Source organism: Anomalospiza imberbis, chromosome 4 (genome assembly GCF_031753505.1).
Source record: "Anomalospiza imberbis isolate Cuckoo-Finch-1a 21T00152 chromosome 4, ASM3175350v1, whole genome shotgun sequence".
Lineage (NCBI taxonomy): Eukaryota > Metazoa > Chordata > Aves > Passeriformes > Viduidae > Anomalospiza > Anomalospiza imberbis.
The window spans coordinates 53,481,707-53,498,419 of NC_089684.1; the positions used below are offsets into that span (position 1 = coordinate 53,481,707).

At 37.8% G+C, this 16,713-nt stretch overlaps 1 protein-coding gene across 13 annotated transcripts in view; it reads left to right on the forward strand.

Moving 5' to 3' along the window:
- The window catches only part of ABLIM2 (actin binding LIM protein family member 2), a 130,224-nt gene that overhangs the window by 90,460 nt on the left and 23,051 nt on the right, over nt 1-16,713 (forward strand). For 3 of the 13 annotated variants that reach the window (XM_068188589.1, XM_068188596.1, XM_068188590.1), the window contains 4 exons: nt 4,489-4,609; nt 6,314-6,412; nt 11,808-11,909; nt 13,226-13,279. In XM_068188589.1, coding sequence (XP_068044690.1) covers nt 4,489-4,609; nt 6,314-6,412; nt 11,808-11,909; nt 13,226-13,279 — 376 coding nt within the window. Of the gene's footprint in view, nt 1-1,882; nt 1,916-4,488; nt 4,610-6,313; nt 6,413-11,807; nt 11,910-13,225; nt 13,280-16,713 lie in introns of all 13 variants that reach the window. The other 10 variants (XM_068188587.1, XM_068188588.1, XM_068188594.1 and 7 more) reach the window with 7 other exon arrangements.

Genomic DNA, 16,713 nt, shown 5'->3' on the forward strand with positions numbered 1-16,713 from the left:
ACATGGGTATTTTTTTTACTCTGGGTTTCAGGTTCTATGTGCATCATTGAACGTGTTGCCAAAGACTATTAACATGTGCATAACGGTTTTTTTTAAAAAAATGTAACTTTTATAGCTCTAGTTGAGTCATGTCATCCATTCATTCACAATGCCTTCCAAAAGAGAAAAAAAAAAAAAAAAGGAAACAAGAACCAAAACCAAACCCAAGAACTCAAGATGTTAATTTCTGTTAATTTCATTTTAGTTTGTAGAAATTAAAACATTGCTTTCTGTGATGATTTTTTAAAGAGATGACTTGTAATTAAAATGTTTTTCCATGGGAGTAGTTCTGCATGTGGTAGGAAACAGGAGCCATTGCTAATTATAATGCAAAAATGAGAAGCAAAGCCAAATGTCTTTCATGATTTTTTTTTTTTAAATCAAAGTGTACCATGTTATTTTGGTAACACAACAATGGTATCACTTTCCTGTGTACGAGTTTCTTTCAACTGTCCCTTACTTAACCTCATCCTCATGTCATGCATGCACTTCAACCTTTTCATATGCAGTGCTAATATGATACAGTTTGTGCTAATGAAATCTAATTTAACACAATACTAGCATACTAATAACTAATACTAATTCCAGGCTTTGTGAAACATACTTGTATATAACTCCTGTCATGCAAGTTAGCTCTTCTTCTCTGAACACACCTGCATTTCATTTGACTTTCTGATTGCTTTTATAATTTTAGCTAAAGTTTTACAAATTAAACCTTTACAATATGCTAGATATGAGCAAGATACATACAGTCTAGCACAGAAGTCTGCTTGTTCTCTCCAAGTGTCAGTGAATGGGCTGAAATAAATGCTATAATTAATGGTCATGATATTTAGAATAGCCCTAGTCATGCTACCACTTGCACCTTTTACACTTAATCAGTACCACTAAGGTCTCAGTACCACTGCCAGGTGAAGTGCAGTGCATATGTTAGGTTTTGCAGACTTTCTTCCAAGTCCTCTCTGCACAGTGCTGAATCATGATAGCTTCATTGTAAAGTATTAAAAAATAATTAAATTTCATTTGGTAAAGGGTTTAAATGGTATTCAGGTTTCTGATTTCACAAAATCCAAAGCTACTGCCTCACCCTGAACCTGTGGAGCATAATCACTTCCTTTCTATGTCAAAATTTGAGGGTGCTGATGATGATTGTGGCCTGCCTCAAGTGCCTGGTGACATCCAGGCTTGGCAGAGGTGCACAGACCAAACATGGACTGTGTTTGCAATCCAGCATATTTCCTGGTGCTCCAAATATTTATTATCCTTGATATTACCAGGGAAAAAAAAAAATCCTCTCTCCTGAGTTTCAGCGTTCTGGCTTCCTACCTGCAGCTGCAATACTTTCAGTCTGTTTGCTCAACTAGCCAAACATAGTGTTTGATTTGGAAAGGAAAATGAGCAGCAGATTGCAAATTATATGACATTTAATTGAAAATAAATAGTGCAGGTGTTTTTCTTTCCCTTAAAATGGTCAGTTCTAGTGCTGATTTTGGAGGCCCTTCAATGCATATTTAATTAGGGTTTGTGTGTAGTTTCAGGCAGTTGCTGTAACTGGGAGTTCCCTGTTGCCCTTCTCTGTGGCACAGGACTGGCCTCACCAGACCCCAGGATTTTGTAGTAGAGAAATCGCTCAAAGACAAATATGAAATTATTTATATATTAGTCCTTATGTACTTAATTAAAAATAGATAATTAAAAAAATGCCCTAACTTAATTGACGGGTGTTTTTCCTAACTTTATCATGTGTTAAACATGGATAGTGATATTTTAAGAGTAATTCTTCTCATGAGTAACATCATGCATGAATTTGTATCACTAATTTGTTGTGTGTTGCTGTTTGCAGTCACCTCAGTTGCTCTCTCCAACACCTACTGAGGTAATCCCCAGTGCCTTTGTTCTCCTATTCTGACCCATTTTGTGATGCATAAACCTGGTCATATTAATATCCAGCAGTGTCTGAAATGTGGGGTTCACCCCTTGCCTCTACAGTGCATGGGGTTTATAATTTATGATTTTCAGTGTTACTTGTGTTTAGTATGTGCTCTGCTTCTGGATTGTCATCTGTATGCGTCTGTCTCCACTGTCATCCGTGTTTCTGCTTTCCAAAATAAAGGTTGTATGGTGGTCACTTCTTCAAGCTCTACTGAATAAATTATATTGGGAAATATGATTTATGTTCACATTTAAAGCTGCCAGTGTGAGCTGATTCAAATTAGTGCTTGGCATAGATTTCTCCTCTTTTTTTCTTCTCATTTTTTTATTCCACAAATAGTTAAACTGCTTATACTATTTGTGTGCACCTACTTTTGAATCATCTGCACATACCTGAACTTCTAGGTCTGTGGTTTTGATGTTCATTAATTAAGTTAGTCATTGTTTCAAGAAACACCTTGAAACTTTGGAAGCAGTGAAAGAATTCAATGTATTTCCTAGATAGTAACTCAATTCCATATCATGGGTCTGGCTAATTTCTCCATTATGCCAATTTTATGCACTGCAAAATTTTGGTAATCATGGAGAATTAAGCACTTTAAGAACTGGTTAACAGAGAAGTTAACCAGTAGAGATGCAATTTTTTTTATAATTTAAAAATAAAATCACGTTTCATGTAAGATTTGGTGACATGGACTAGGTTGACTGTTCCTTGCAGAGACATAAGGTACACAAAGGTAAGATCTGAAGCAATATGAAAACTTGATGTTTTGTAAGATTATAATAATATCCTTTAAATTCAGCTACCAAGCTGCCAATTTTAATTTCCAGAAGAGATACTGGTGTGGAGGTTGGGACTGCCATGATTTGTGTATACTCCCATGTTATCCAGCTTCTCTGTGTTTGCTGTCTCTTTTTAAGGAATCTGTGATCAGGTGCTCGGGCATCATCATCTGCAACCAGTTTTGTTGCAAGGATTTTTTGTTAGGGGAGAATTCCACCGTGTCATACAATTGGACACATCACAGACCATTAGCTGACACACATGTGATATTTAAATATCATTACAAAACTCTGTAGAGCTATTGCAATACTGCTTGTAATTCTCTCCACAAAGGTTAGAGGGGGTATTTCCAATGTAGGTACAGTGGGAAGGAAGCATCTCAAGCTGGACATAGAGGATTTGGTGGCAAAATTCCTGCAGAACGCTGCACGCTTGGGAAGGCATCAGTTATTCTTTGCTTTTTGTAAAATTACTTTGCTTTAACGTGATGTTAAAGCAATAATGCTGCTGGCCACTATACTGAGCTGACTGTCCACTTTTGAAAATGTCACTGGTAGGTCTGGGGTGATGTTGAAGGGACAGAGCCTATCTTGTCCACAGGAGAAACCTGATGATGTGAGAATATTGTACATCTCTGTAGAGTCAAGGATAGTCCCAGAGAAGCCAAATTCATCTAAAGATGAATGTATGGACATAAGTTGTTCTGGTAGGAATTTGGGAGATGATGGTAGGGCTAATAGGATATATGGTTTGTTTAAATGATGAATCATCCAGTGGGAATCACACAGGTGCCTAAAGGCATCCCCATATTCATGATAAATGACTGACACTTGTCACTTGACACTGCCACAGTATAGGATATCTTCATGCTTTTCTACTGGAACAGGAGAGGGGAAGCAATTTTTAAGTATGACTTTCCATAAAAGAGCATCTGCAGGTTACATTGATTTGTTCTAATATGAACTTAATTCAAGCCAATTCTCACGTGTCTTAAAACAGGGGAAATTTGAATTTAATTTTATAGCTAGCTTACACGAAGTCACTTCCCCATCTATTTCACTCAGTAGTGCTTTGCTGTTAAGAAGACCCTACTGGCAAATTGCAGTTGCAGTTTAGCAAGCTGTTGAAAATCAGTAGTTTGGAGGATGTGTACATGGTTTTAACTGGTTGAAACCAAGGGTTTAGTGGGAATTGGATTGTATGAATGGTGCAGTGTTAATGCTAATGTGTTAATATTTGGTTTCTTAGGGAAATGACCATGTTACAGTGTGTCACACTGAGCAATTTATACACAATAAGTTTCATGATGTAGTGAAACTAGCAAATGCTGATTTTTGTGTTGTCTGCAACCATTATGCATCTATTCATATGGGTGAAAAGTGACCATAATACTGTCATGCTGACCTGAGCTCATCTTCCACCCACTTTCATTTGTTCAGGAAATTACACTGTCCTGAAGCAACACCTTTACAGTTCTTTTCAAATTAAATTGTAATTTTAAATTTATGTCTGTGCTGACTTTCCTGGCACCATGACCATTCTCTGGTGCTTGGCAGAGCTCTTTCAGTCACTCTGCAGGTGGACATGCTGAAAGCCACCCCATTTCATTAGGACTGCATGGAATCTTAGGGCAGCATTGACTCCCATCTACACAGCACAGACATGGCATACTCTGCCTGTTTGAGAAGTTGCTTCTCTTCCCTAATAACATGTGTTTCCTCTCTTCCTCTAAGGGTGACCAAGATGACAGATCTTTCAAGCAGTACAGGACATCAAGTCCTAGCTCTGCTGGCTCCCTGGGCTATGGTCGGTACACCCCCACCTCCCATTCTCCTCAGCATTACAGCAGACCAGGTAATCCAAAGCGGCCTTACTTATTCTCTAGATTTTTCCATTACTTTGTAATGTTGTAAGTAGAATTGACTCCAGCAGACAGGGGTTTAAGGTGGAATAGCAGTTCATTGCAGTGATTTATTTACGGTGAAAAGCAAGTTCCATGGGGAGGAAGGAAACAACTGTTTCAGGATCGTGCATCCAGGAAAACAAAACTAGGCATTAACAAAAAATTGATTCTGTGTACACACAAGATAGGAGGGTTTAAGGGACTTAATCCTGGTCTCATCCTGCCTGAAGATACACACTCAATCCACAGTTCTTCCAAGGTGTGGCACAGTAGCGGTGAATGCACACAGAGCCAAGAGGGTGATCGAGTGACCTTGTGTTACGTTCTTGTACCACAGGGTCGTGGTTCTTGTCCCCTCTCCGCAGTGTAAGAGCTGGAGGAATGACTAATTCTGATGGCTGAATTTTAAAGGCCAAGTTACTTTCGCTGAGAAGTTTACAGAGTGTTTTTTGCAGTTTTGGGCTGTAGTAGCAGCTGTGTTGGTGCTCCTGTCACACAGACAAGAGGGATCATCTCCTTCTGACCTTTGCATGGGAATGCTTTACAAAACCCCATCCATATTTGGACTCTGTACGGGTTTTATCCGTGGAAGTAATTGGTGACATTGCTCAAAATTAATTGTATTTTTTCTCTACTCCATCATTTAGGTGAAGAACACAGAGCATTTATTTTTTTGTTGTTGTTGTCTTTTAATTTCTTTGGGGATACATTATAATTCTAAACTAGTTTGAAAATATGCAAGTTCTTACTCTTTCCGGGGAAATGGAAGATTTAGAGGTAACAGAAACAGTTTTTACAGGAATGTAATATTTGTACTACTCAAAGTCTTTGACAAAATGGAAATGAGGTGGAGTATAAAAAAATCTATTAGAGAGACAATAATCTCTGCTGAAGGTCTGGTTGCTGTCATACTTCATCTTATTAGCACAGTGTTAAAGCAAGAAGGAAAGACAAAAGGAATTCCAAATAAAATCGAATGCTTTAAAATTTAGAAGATAATCTTCATAATCACCATTTTTAATAATTGCCACTGATCCTGCAAACTGTGTTATCAGGACATTATTGCAGCAAAGCAGAGATGACTTGAGAATACTTTTCAAGGTACTTAATCACATATCTAACTTTCAGAGCTCAAATAACTTCAGGATGTTTCTTCAAATACTTAAATTAGCCATGCACTCGAGTGCCCCGTGCATTATGAACTAAATCCTACCAGTGTGCAGCACCGACAGTGAGAACTGGACCCACTCGTGGCACAGTTCTCTGCAGAGACAAGGCTCTTCCCATTTCATTTCATTAGATCCATTATAAGCATTTCTCATTCCCTCTTGCAGCTTTTTAATATGCAGGTTTTCCCCTGAGTGCAGCCATGCTTTTTGTGGTGCCTTTTCTGGAATATTTTCTGATGCGTTCCAGCATTTTGGGTGATGCCCTTTCTGGCTGCAGAAAGCCCCTGTCCCTTGGCCGACCCCATAGCCTGGCCACTGGCATGTTTTTAGCAATAACCAGAGAAGGAGGAAGACTTAAATGTAAACTGTATGTTTTCTAAGCATCAGGAGGAAAATGTTCCTGAAAAAAAAGGATGGCATTGTAATTTGTGGCTTTCAGTAAGTGAACTAAATAGTTTATTTTCACTTACTCTCTGTTGCCCCCAGCTGGTACTCACAGTCTTGGTACCAGTAGCTGCATCTCCCTGCCCCAACACCCAAGCCTTACATCTACATTCAGACATCATTACATCCCTTTCTTCAAAGGTAAGGTCCAGGAATGCAAAACCGTGCTGTGATAATGTAGATTTATTCAGCTGTGTTTCACTTTTATGTCTGTGCAAGCATGGCTTTCACTTGGATAAAATTTGTCTTAATTTTGTGCAAATGCTTCCTTGATGTACTGTGTAAGTTTTACAAACTGAGTGGGTATGGGGTGTTTTATTTTTGCTTTTTCAGTGAGTGTTCAGTGTCTTTCAAAGGGGTAGAGGGAAGGAATTAGCTTTTATGATGAAACTGAGGAAGGGAAATACTTAAAAATCTGTTCATTCTAAAATAACTTTACCCTTTTTGGTGTTGCTAAATAGTATAATAAGCTTACACATTTGATACAGCATAGGATGACCAGTTATCTAACCTTTTAGCCTACATTTAGATATTCTTTGTATTATTTCTAGTATTGCCAAAAATTATGACAGCTGGTTACATCAGTGCAACTGCACTGATTATCAATTAATCTGTGCCATGTCTTATAAAACAGTAACTGAATTTGTTCTCCTTGCCATTAGTTTTTTTGCAGTGCATAATAACTTCTAGCAACCTCCATGTTGTGGATGAGACAGTGCTGAGGAATGCCAAGAACCTTTCAGGCAAAGGCTTTTTTTATGTCAGTTGGTAAATGTCCGAGAGAGAAGGCATTTACCTACCACATTTGTCTTCCCCTGAGTCTGTCTCCTCTATTAACAATATGAACTGTGAGGCCACATCAATGGCAAACACTTTCAATGCCTGTTCCTTGACTCTCATATACTCTCTGATTTAATAAAATAAAACTGTTGTTCTTGAGGTTGTAACCAGTAAAGAAAAGGGAATGACCCTCTGCAGGAGACAGACTTGCACATTCAAGTGAATAGCAGGTACTCATTCCTTTGGAATAATAACTAATGCATCTTTTTTGGGCTCTGATGCTGCCCAAAGTCAGCTGAATTTCACTGGGATAAACAGGAACAGAATCAAGCTTGAGACATCCAGATATGATCCTTGAGAGAAAGTTTTGGAGGAAAGAACTGATGAGATTAAACTGTTTGTTGCTGTTTTAGAGGCTACCTGCAAAGCTCCTCTCCACGACCAGAGGCAGTCAGCCTCCCACACATTTCTTGAAAGGCTGACACAATCCCTGGTATTCTCTGAGGCACTGCTTGAACAGTTTTTGTATCTGTCCTCTCTTTTTGGATAGTACTACCCAACCTGATGTACTGAATAAGAGAAACTTCTTTGGTGTGCTGCAGCACACAATTTCAGTGCGTGGAAAGCTCTTTCTCAAAGTCCCTTTGGCAGTTGCTTGGCAGCACTCCTGTGCAAATGAGTTTCTGCTCAGTGCTACCTGCTGTTTCTCAGAGCAGCCGCAATTATTAAGTGCTGCTGTTTGGATGAAGGAATCATCAAGTGGTAGCTCCTTGTGCCCAAATAATTATTAGTAATGTGATCAAAATTATAATATTTTGCAATTCTGAGGCACTTTTTTATCAAGGAGCTAAAATATTTTGCAGGCAGTACCTTTCAGTGCCTCACAGTATTCCTGTGAGGTAGGTGAACCTTTTTATAATTTTCCTAAGTAGGTAATCCTTAGCCCTGCCAAGGCTGAATAGATTATTCACTGGTTTACACTGAGTTAATGTCTCTGTCCAAAATGAGTGAGAAGATTTACTTCATCCTCTTCAAGGTCTCTGAATTCAGAGTTCCAGAATGTGGTTTTTTCCTTATCTTAAGAAGCCTTTTGATGGTGTGGATGTGCTCTTTTTTTCTCTTCAAAGTGGTTAGTGTGGGAAGAGTGGGATTGTAGCAATAGTTGGTTTGTATCCAGACCAACCTTAATGTTCCCACTTCAGTTTTAAGAAAGTGAGATCCTGCTTCTTTAAAAAAAAAATATAAGATCTAAAATAATACACTTCACTATACTAGGAGTAATCTTAAAACCAGCACTCCACATATGTCATAAAAGAGATTTCTTTACACTTCCAGTAGACAGATACATTACTACCCTAGGGAAATTAAGACAAGCAAAGTCTTCCTTTTGATTTCACTGAGGTTGCCTCATATTCTTCCTGAGAATGACAGGGTTCATAATTTTTTCCAGTGACAAATATGATTACTAAGTTCCTGTTCTTCCATCAGTGTTCTGCAGTCTAGCTCCTAAGAAGTGTAATGGGATGAGCTGTTATTTATCATGAAGGCAGATGATTTTAATGTTGTGCACTTTTAAGGATTTTTGTCTTCAAAATAAGAGGTTGTCCTATGACAACCTCACTTCAAGAAAGCTCCACAGTTCATGCCACTGCAAGCGATAGGTGTGATATTCCAAGCACCTATGCTTGGTGTAGTAGTTCCTCTTGAGGTGATGAATCTTTGAGTGTGCTGAGCCCTGCTGAAAAAGTGTTTGCTTAAAACATGGTGGAAATTATCTTGCCTTTCTGGTGCAGGAGCACAGCTTCCAAAACCCTTTTTTTTTTGTTTTTGTTTTTGTTTTGGCTCTGAAAACTTGAAAAGAATTAGTCATCGAACTTCAAAAAACTTCTTCTAATTTAGTCACCGTGGGCAGTGATATTAAAGGGTCCAGTTTTGTGAGTAGGCTTAGACAGCTCCCTCATTCAACCAGTGGCATTTGTTTGTTCTTCAGTCCTGAACTTAGATAGCTCTTACTGTAACTTATTATAAAATTTCCCATCCTCACAGATAAGATAAAAGCTGACTAAGTAGGAGATATTACCAATATTATACTTTTCCAGACAGTGCCTTGAAAATGGAGCATGGTCTGAGCCCTGGTCAGTTGGCTCTACACATACAGGGTTAAAAGTACAGCCTGCCCTGTCAGCAACCAGAAGACACAAGGAAGTTTTTGTGGTTTACACTCAAGTTCAAAGTAAGCCTTCCCAGATTCTTTCCAAGTTAAACAACATCCAGGGAAGAGTTCAGGATTCTGGTTTTTTGCTCTTCACTGATCAGTAAAGATCATAGCCTGTGGCTGCTTATGGCAGAAGGCAAACCCAAAAGTTTGAAAAATTGCTCTCTCTGGTAGTTGTCTTTTCTCTGAGAATTTATTTGAAGTTCTTCTTCAGTCTGTACTAGGCAAACCTTGAAAGAGATAGTTTATTGGCAAAGTCTCATTTTAGAGATCTAAATTACAACCTAGCTTAAGCAGCTGTCTGTAGTTCCTACTCATTAACTTTCCACATGGGTCTTCAGTTTGCTTTATTATTAAACACTTACTTTCATATGCAAAATGTGAAATACATCTACTCACATGCTTATCTGAATCAGTGGCAGAGTTAAAGTTCAAATGTGCATCAGTTTGTATGAGTGGAGTCCAAGAAGAACCTTTTCCATAATTTCATCCTTAATTCTTCCATTTTGAGCAAGTTAGAGGTGATGGCTTTGCAAACTGCTCCACACAGATGATCCTTGCACTGAGCAATTTTTAGTTTCCCTGTCCCCTGGTACTTGCACTCATATCTTGTGTTCCTACAAGTTTATTCCTCATAATTAATGCTTCCTCTTATTTCCTTGCTGACACTCTACCCTATCACTGAAGAATGACTTTCTGTGTGTGTATGATACCACCACCTTGTGTCGCTGCTCAATTAAGTGATTATTCATGCAGATCATTTATGAATAGACATTTTAATTATATGCTAATTTTTAAGTAAATGTGGAATCAATACACTGTGGAAATAGAAAACTCCAATAACAATATTTAATCTGAATGAAGGACATTACAGAATTTTTAAGAATTTTGGAGGTGTAATGGACCTTATTTTAGTAAGTATCTACTAGTGACATTGAGGCTTCTTCTGTTTAATAGGGATAGGCAGGAATCTGGGCAGCAAGCAGCAAAGAAAGAGGGAATTCATAAATGTGGAGTGAAAACCTGTCCCCACTTTTTTCCTTCCAAGGACAAAGTGGGAATCAAGAAACTGAATAACTGGTTTCTTGTCTGAGGACTACATGCCTGCAAGCTTGTGGTGATACAGCAGATTTTTACTAATTCCATATTTTTTTCTTAACATTTTGGAAGGACCATAGGCTATCAGCACCTGTAGTTGGGATTTCAATCTCTCAGCATCCCAGATTACACTTTTTCAACAAGAAATCACTGTTAATGAGTGGTCACAGCTGAATAACTTTTGAGTTATAATTTTTGGTCTACTGTGAACACTGCAGATGCAAAATTTAGGATGGATTAGTTAGTGTATTGTCATGAGATAACACAGCACGCTCCTCTGACCTCGTCTGTCCTGTCTCTGCTCCCACTGAGCTCGGTGGCACTGTCCCCTTGACCTCAGTGGTGCATGGCAAGGCTGGCTTTGGTGACAGTGGGATGGCCATGCACCCACTGCGTGTCAGCAGAGACGACCTCCACGGGCATGGCCTTGACAGCTCTGGTAACCCAGTAGCTCTGTGGTTATGAAACATCCCCTTCATGAAGGCAGATCTAATGCCCTGAGCTACTGCACTTTCTTTACCCCAGAGAAACTTGCTACACCATCATCATTACTAGCCATTAAATTTGTGCTTCATCCACACTAAAACAATAACAGCAAATTAACAATCATTTGATGTAAGAATAAATGTCATGTTTGCTTCCAGTTGCTTAACAGTGCTGTAAACTAAAAGGATTTTACAAGTCCCAAAAAAGTAGAGCTTTACTTTTTTGTTTGCCAAGCAGCACTATAATGCCATAGAGTGTGCTTCAGGGAAATAAGCCAAGAGGAGATGAATGGCACCTAAAAAGCATTTGAAAAAACAAGTGGGAAAATGAATATGGAAAAATCCTATGTGTATCTTGAAATCTGGTGAAGTGACTATGGCATTATAGATCCATGACTTGATAATCCAACCTTGTTTGCATAAAAAGGCTGTGGCATGTTACCTGTGGGAAAAGTTTGCAATTGAAAGCCAAATTTCAACATCTCTTTTTGTCACTGATATATGCAGGATTTTTTGACTTAACCATAATGTTTATATTTTGGTCTAGTCCTGCTTTGGGATAATTTAAACACTACTGAATTATGTATTACTATTTTCAGGGGAAGGCTACGAGCCATAGCATTAAACTTTTAAAACACTTGATCAGTAGATTATTCAGTTAAGGCTATGCAAAACTGGATGTTCTTATCCTTTGATTTTCTTTTTTAAAGCATCATTAAAAGAGAAGTTTTCACTTCAAAGTAGGGCATCTTAATCTGATATCTATCAGATAGTAATTTTTGATGAGGTGTTTGGAGTCTGAGCCAATATACTATGCTGAAAAAGAATGGGTTTTTCAAAAACATATATTTAAAACTGTTGGATTAACAAGTCATTCTGAATAAGCTTTTATGCTTGAAATTCTCTACTTTGCTTTCCATTTTTCTTTTATCTGCTTTCTTTGCTCTTCCCCTTGGAGGCAGTGAAAGTGGTCGGAGCACTCCAAGCTTATCCATGTACTCTGACAGCAAATCTTCACCTTCTGTCTATCAGCAGGCTCCTAGGCATTTCCATATTCCAGGTAGGCATTAACTGCTTAGCTTTTGATCTTCAATTTCTAGCACCTGTTTGTTCTCTTCTGAATGTAATTTTTTTTTTGGCATTGATTTGTGAATTTCAAAGTGCAGAAAGAGAAAATGTCTACTAAGTCAATATCTATTGTTAAACTTCATCTCAAAAATAAAAGAAAGCTGTGTGCTCATGTACCTATATGTTAAAAAATTTGCTTTACAGAAAGAACAGAATGAAAAATGTTACCAAGAGTATAAAGTTACAGCAGTGCTGGGTTAGTGGCTGAACTAGATAATCTTAGAGGTCTTTTAGAGACTTAATGTTTTTAAGATCCTGTGATTTATAGTACCATAACTGCATAGATATATTGAATTTGTGTGCAGGAGGAATGACTGAAGGGGTTTTTGTTATTTGTTTTTTTTTCTTATCATTCTATTATCTGAATTTAAGTAATAGTAACATAAACTTTTTAAAGAAGCTGGAAGACTTCAGAACTGCAGGAGGCTCATTGTGGCTGTCTTTCTATATGTACTCTACTGTTTTCAAGTTCAGTCAACAAGCACATTAAACTTATATCCACACCATTTAGCTTTTTGACTGCTAAACACATCTACCTCCTCACTGTAATCCTTTTTTTTTATTCACATTTAGCTTCTTTGGTTAATGTTTCTGTAAACAGACCACAATTAGGAATTCTGTCTGCTCAGGTTCACAGTACTGAGTTAATCTGATGTCTGTACAATGTGATATGGGAACCCTGGACTGTGGCTCTGAGTACTTCCAGAAAATTCCTGGAAGGCCAAGTTAGTTATACAATTCAAAGTAAAGACAAATTATAGGATTTCCTAAAAGAACAGTTTGTATTTCCAGTATAAACATTAATACCTGAACATGTACACTTTATTTATAAATAATGGAGGAAATCCTTTTCCAAGTGTGACAGTTGTAGTAGTCTGTTGTACTCCTATATGAATTTTCAGTAGTGACAAGTGTGCCAGTTTCTTTTTTGCTGATTATGAAGTATACACTGGTAGTGCAGATGAAACCACCTACGTATCACCAAAGGGATGCCACTCAAGTTGTTGTAGAGCATTTTGAGGGACTATGGGGGGATTATGTTGCATAGGTAGGTACAAAGGTTTTCAGCATATGATGGATCAAGTTGCATTCTCTTTTAATCACCAGTGAATGGCAAAGCACAGATTGAATGCATAGTCTTAGCTGAAGTTTTTGCATTGTTACTCTTGCTGAGAGGAAACAAGAGCAGCGTGGTCTGAACTGCTTGCTTACTTTTTCATTCTTTCCTTTCTCTTTCCTCTTCCTCAGACACTGGCGTAAAAGATAACATCTATAGGAAACCTCCTATCTACAAACAGCATGGTACAGTCTGCTTTTCTCTGTTGCAGTTTTATCTATGTGTCTTGGCAAAAAAATGTATATTGACTCCCAAATTCGTTTGCTGTAGTCTTTGCATTTCATTATGGCCCTACAACCTCAAATATAGAAGGAGAAAAAGTAACATGAAAATTAAATAGCATTTTGTATAACATGATGTCCAAGGATACAGTGAGTCCTCCAAAGCTGAGATACTAGTATTTTGATGTGTTGTGATGATTCAGAGCTGATAATGAGTGCTGTGCTACGCCCTGAATGCTGTTCCATGCCCTGTTTTCCCTCTCCTGTCCCTCTGTGCCTGCTCCTCAATATAAATCCTTAGATGCAACTTCTCAGGCTCAGCAAAAAAAAAGACAGACAGCTAAAAAAGTTGATTATTACAACGCTGTTTGGAAAAATCATGAACAAATGCAAAGTAACAACCATCTAGTGTAAGATGGAATAGTTTCGCTCAGTTACAGAAACTGATGATAGGACTCTGATATCCTGTGTCCTGGCTGTGTAATTTAATTTTATTGATACATTTGCTTTGCAAAGAGGATTCTAAGCAACAGCTTTATATTTGCATGCTGGGCATTTTTATATCAGTTGCTGTCTGTCAAAGTCTGGATTATGTCAGTTTTGCTCTGCTGTATGGAGTTGTCCTCGTAATCACTGAAGTGAGCAGAGAATTAAACTAGCAAGTCAGCAATCTCAATAGGTTAACAAGAATATATGTTTTAAACTTTCTTTTCTACATTATAGATGTTTTGAAAGATTGTGTTGAAAATACTTTTTTTCCTACCAGAGGGCAAAATATAAAAAATCCCCAAAAACCATAAAATCCAGAAATAACAACAACAACAAAAATCAATAAACTTTCCTTCCAGTAAAAATAATACAAATGAAAATCAAATTTAAAAATATTTATCTTTTGTTCTGGAAGGACTTGCAACTAAAGCATGAACACATAAGCAGCTGATGATTCAGCTCCTTAAGCTAATGGGACACTGAACTAATTCATACTGAAAAGGAGCCAGAGAACATTCCTTTGTTGAAGACACCAAGTTTGAACAAACAAGCACAAAAATGTTCTTTAAAACAAGAAGTGCAAGAACCTCTTCCAAAACATTTGTTTTAAACAGTTTTAGTTACATCAGCACCCAACAGATTTGCTGTAGGTACAGCTTCTGTGTTTCTGTTATAAACAACCAATTCCAGAATGAGAAAAAGGTGGTGGAAGAATGGAACATGCAAGAGATCAGGCTCAGAGCTGGGGTTGGAAAGTGAAGAGTGTAGGAGCCTGCATGGTTGTGTTTGTATGTTTGTGTTTTAGAAATATTTGAACATCATTCAAAGTTACTAAAAAAGTTTTGAAATCACATTGGGATTCATGGCAGAACCGAGTATCCCTTGTAGTGGTGAAGCTAATGCTCAGTACTGATGAAATTCAGGGCACTTAGATTTATCTGCCAGCACTATGTTATTCATAGCCTTTTCAGGAGCTTGGGAGGGGCTGGCCTTCATGGCCCTCACTGATTTTGGCTGTAAATCCTCTGCATCTCTTTGAAGTCAGATGCTCTCAAGATCTGGTGGAACTTTCTTGAAATTTCTGAATAGAAATCTTGAATCAAGCATTGAGTGTTTTTCCTTTGAAAACATCAAAATTTTTGTCTTGAAACAAAAATAAAATTTACAAAAATGCATCAGATCCTCTACACAAATTTCTGATGTAATGGGAGCAAGATCTGTACATGTAACCTGGAATAACTTGTTGACTTGCAGTTTAGGGTGTGCTCCCAAAATATCTGTGAACCAGGTTTAAGTCCTTGCAGTGTAGGGGCTTTATTCATCATCTGTCATATTTGAATATTCCTTCCTATTTTATTCCTCAGAGAAGCAGCTTGCCATCTTGGGAAAATACCCTTGTCAGGATGCTATGAGATAACTGTGAAAACATTTTTCATAATGCTGTTCATGTTTTCTAACCCAGTTTTTTTTTGTTGTTGTTGTTGTTGTTTTTTTTTTTTTTTTTTTTTTTTTCCCACACTAAATTGAAGTGGGGGGAAGCAGCCAAACCCTCTACAGTTACAGATTTTCACCTCTAACCTGCAGATATTTTCCTTATGGCAATTTGTCATTTTTTAGCTGCTACCTCCTCAGCAAAACCAGTTAAGGTCTGGATGTGAGCTGTACAATGGCACCAGAAATTGCATCAGAATAATACTGAAATACTTTTGGTGGTGGCCTTTCACCTGTGTTGTTTAGACACAGGGCAGATCCTCTACAGGCATGATGACTGGGGAACTGGAGAGGGCAGAGATTTTCCCAGCAGCTGGGAGTTTTCCAGCACTTCTAATGGTGCAATTTAATCTCTGTCTCTAAAAATCTCATGTGAGTCTTAACTTTTGTATTATCATACTCTTTCTCTTAATAATACTTACAGTTTCTGTCTACATTGCATTGCACAGGGCCATTTTTCTCAGGCATTGCAGACAACCCCTTTGTCACATTCATTTCTCATGGGCTTAAAGTTATGCTCTGTCCTTCCATTATTCCAGTTTTGTACCATTAAAACTCTCCCCAGACTACCCAGAGGGATACAAAGACAAATAGGGCTGAAATTTTAAGAACTTACCTGAAATTGTGTGAAATTTGGCACAAAACTTTCTGTAAGATTCTTGAGTGTAACTCAGTGTCTGGAACAATACCCTGGGAAATACGAGACAAGGAAAAAGACATTCAAGGGTTGGGAACTGTCTAATGAAGAGCTTTTAGGTTTTCAGTTTTCTTCTCAACAAGTTGAAAAGTTACAAGGAAATAACCCAATGGTAAAACATCAACTTCTTTTGAGAAACATTCTTTAAGAGGACAATATGGGCAGAAGAGGAAAATAGAGTCATAAAAATTGGTTGGTCAAGAATTTTGAATTTTAGAGTCTGACACAATCTCTCTTGCATATTTTATAAGGAGGCAATGCCAAGTTTGTTCATAATTTTCTTTACCATGATTGTCTGTCCTCTTTGGGATCCCAGGGGACCCAGGTGTGCTGACTACAAAATATCTGTGTGACTGCTTGTACTTTCATGGTCATTGTAACACAGAAGGGAGAAGTGGCTTCCCTGTGAGTGGGGGCCATAGAAATTTGTCCCTTAGTTATGATGTACAATTCTTTTTCCCACCAATCATTCCCAAAAGTAGTTTCTTCCTGAAAATGAAGGTTCAAAATCCAGCAGGAATAGATTCTCTAAATTCACTGTATACATGAAGGATAAGTATTACTGTAATAATTTCAAAATTACTTTGATTAATTATGTGAAACCACAGGTCTACACATCAAATTTTCTGTCACACTTTATTTTTTTTAAACTGATTTTTCTCCCCCTCTTAAAAATATTTGGAACATAACTACAGTCAAAACAGAAGACAAAAAATAAGAT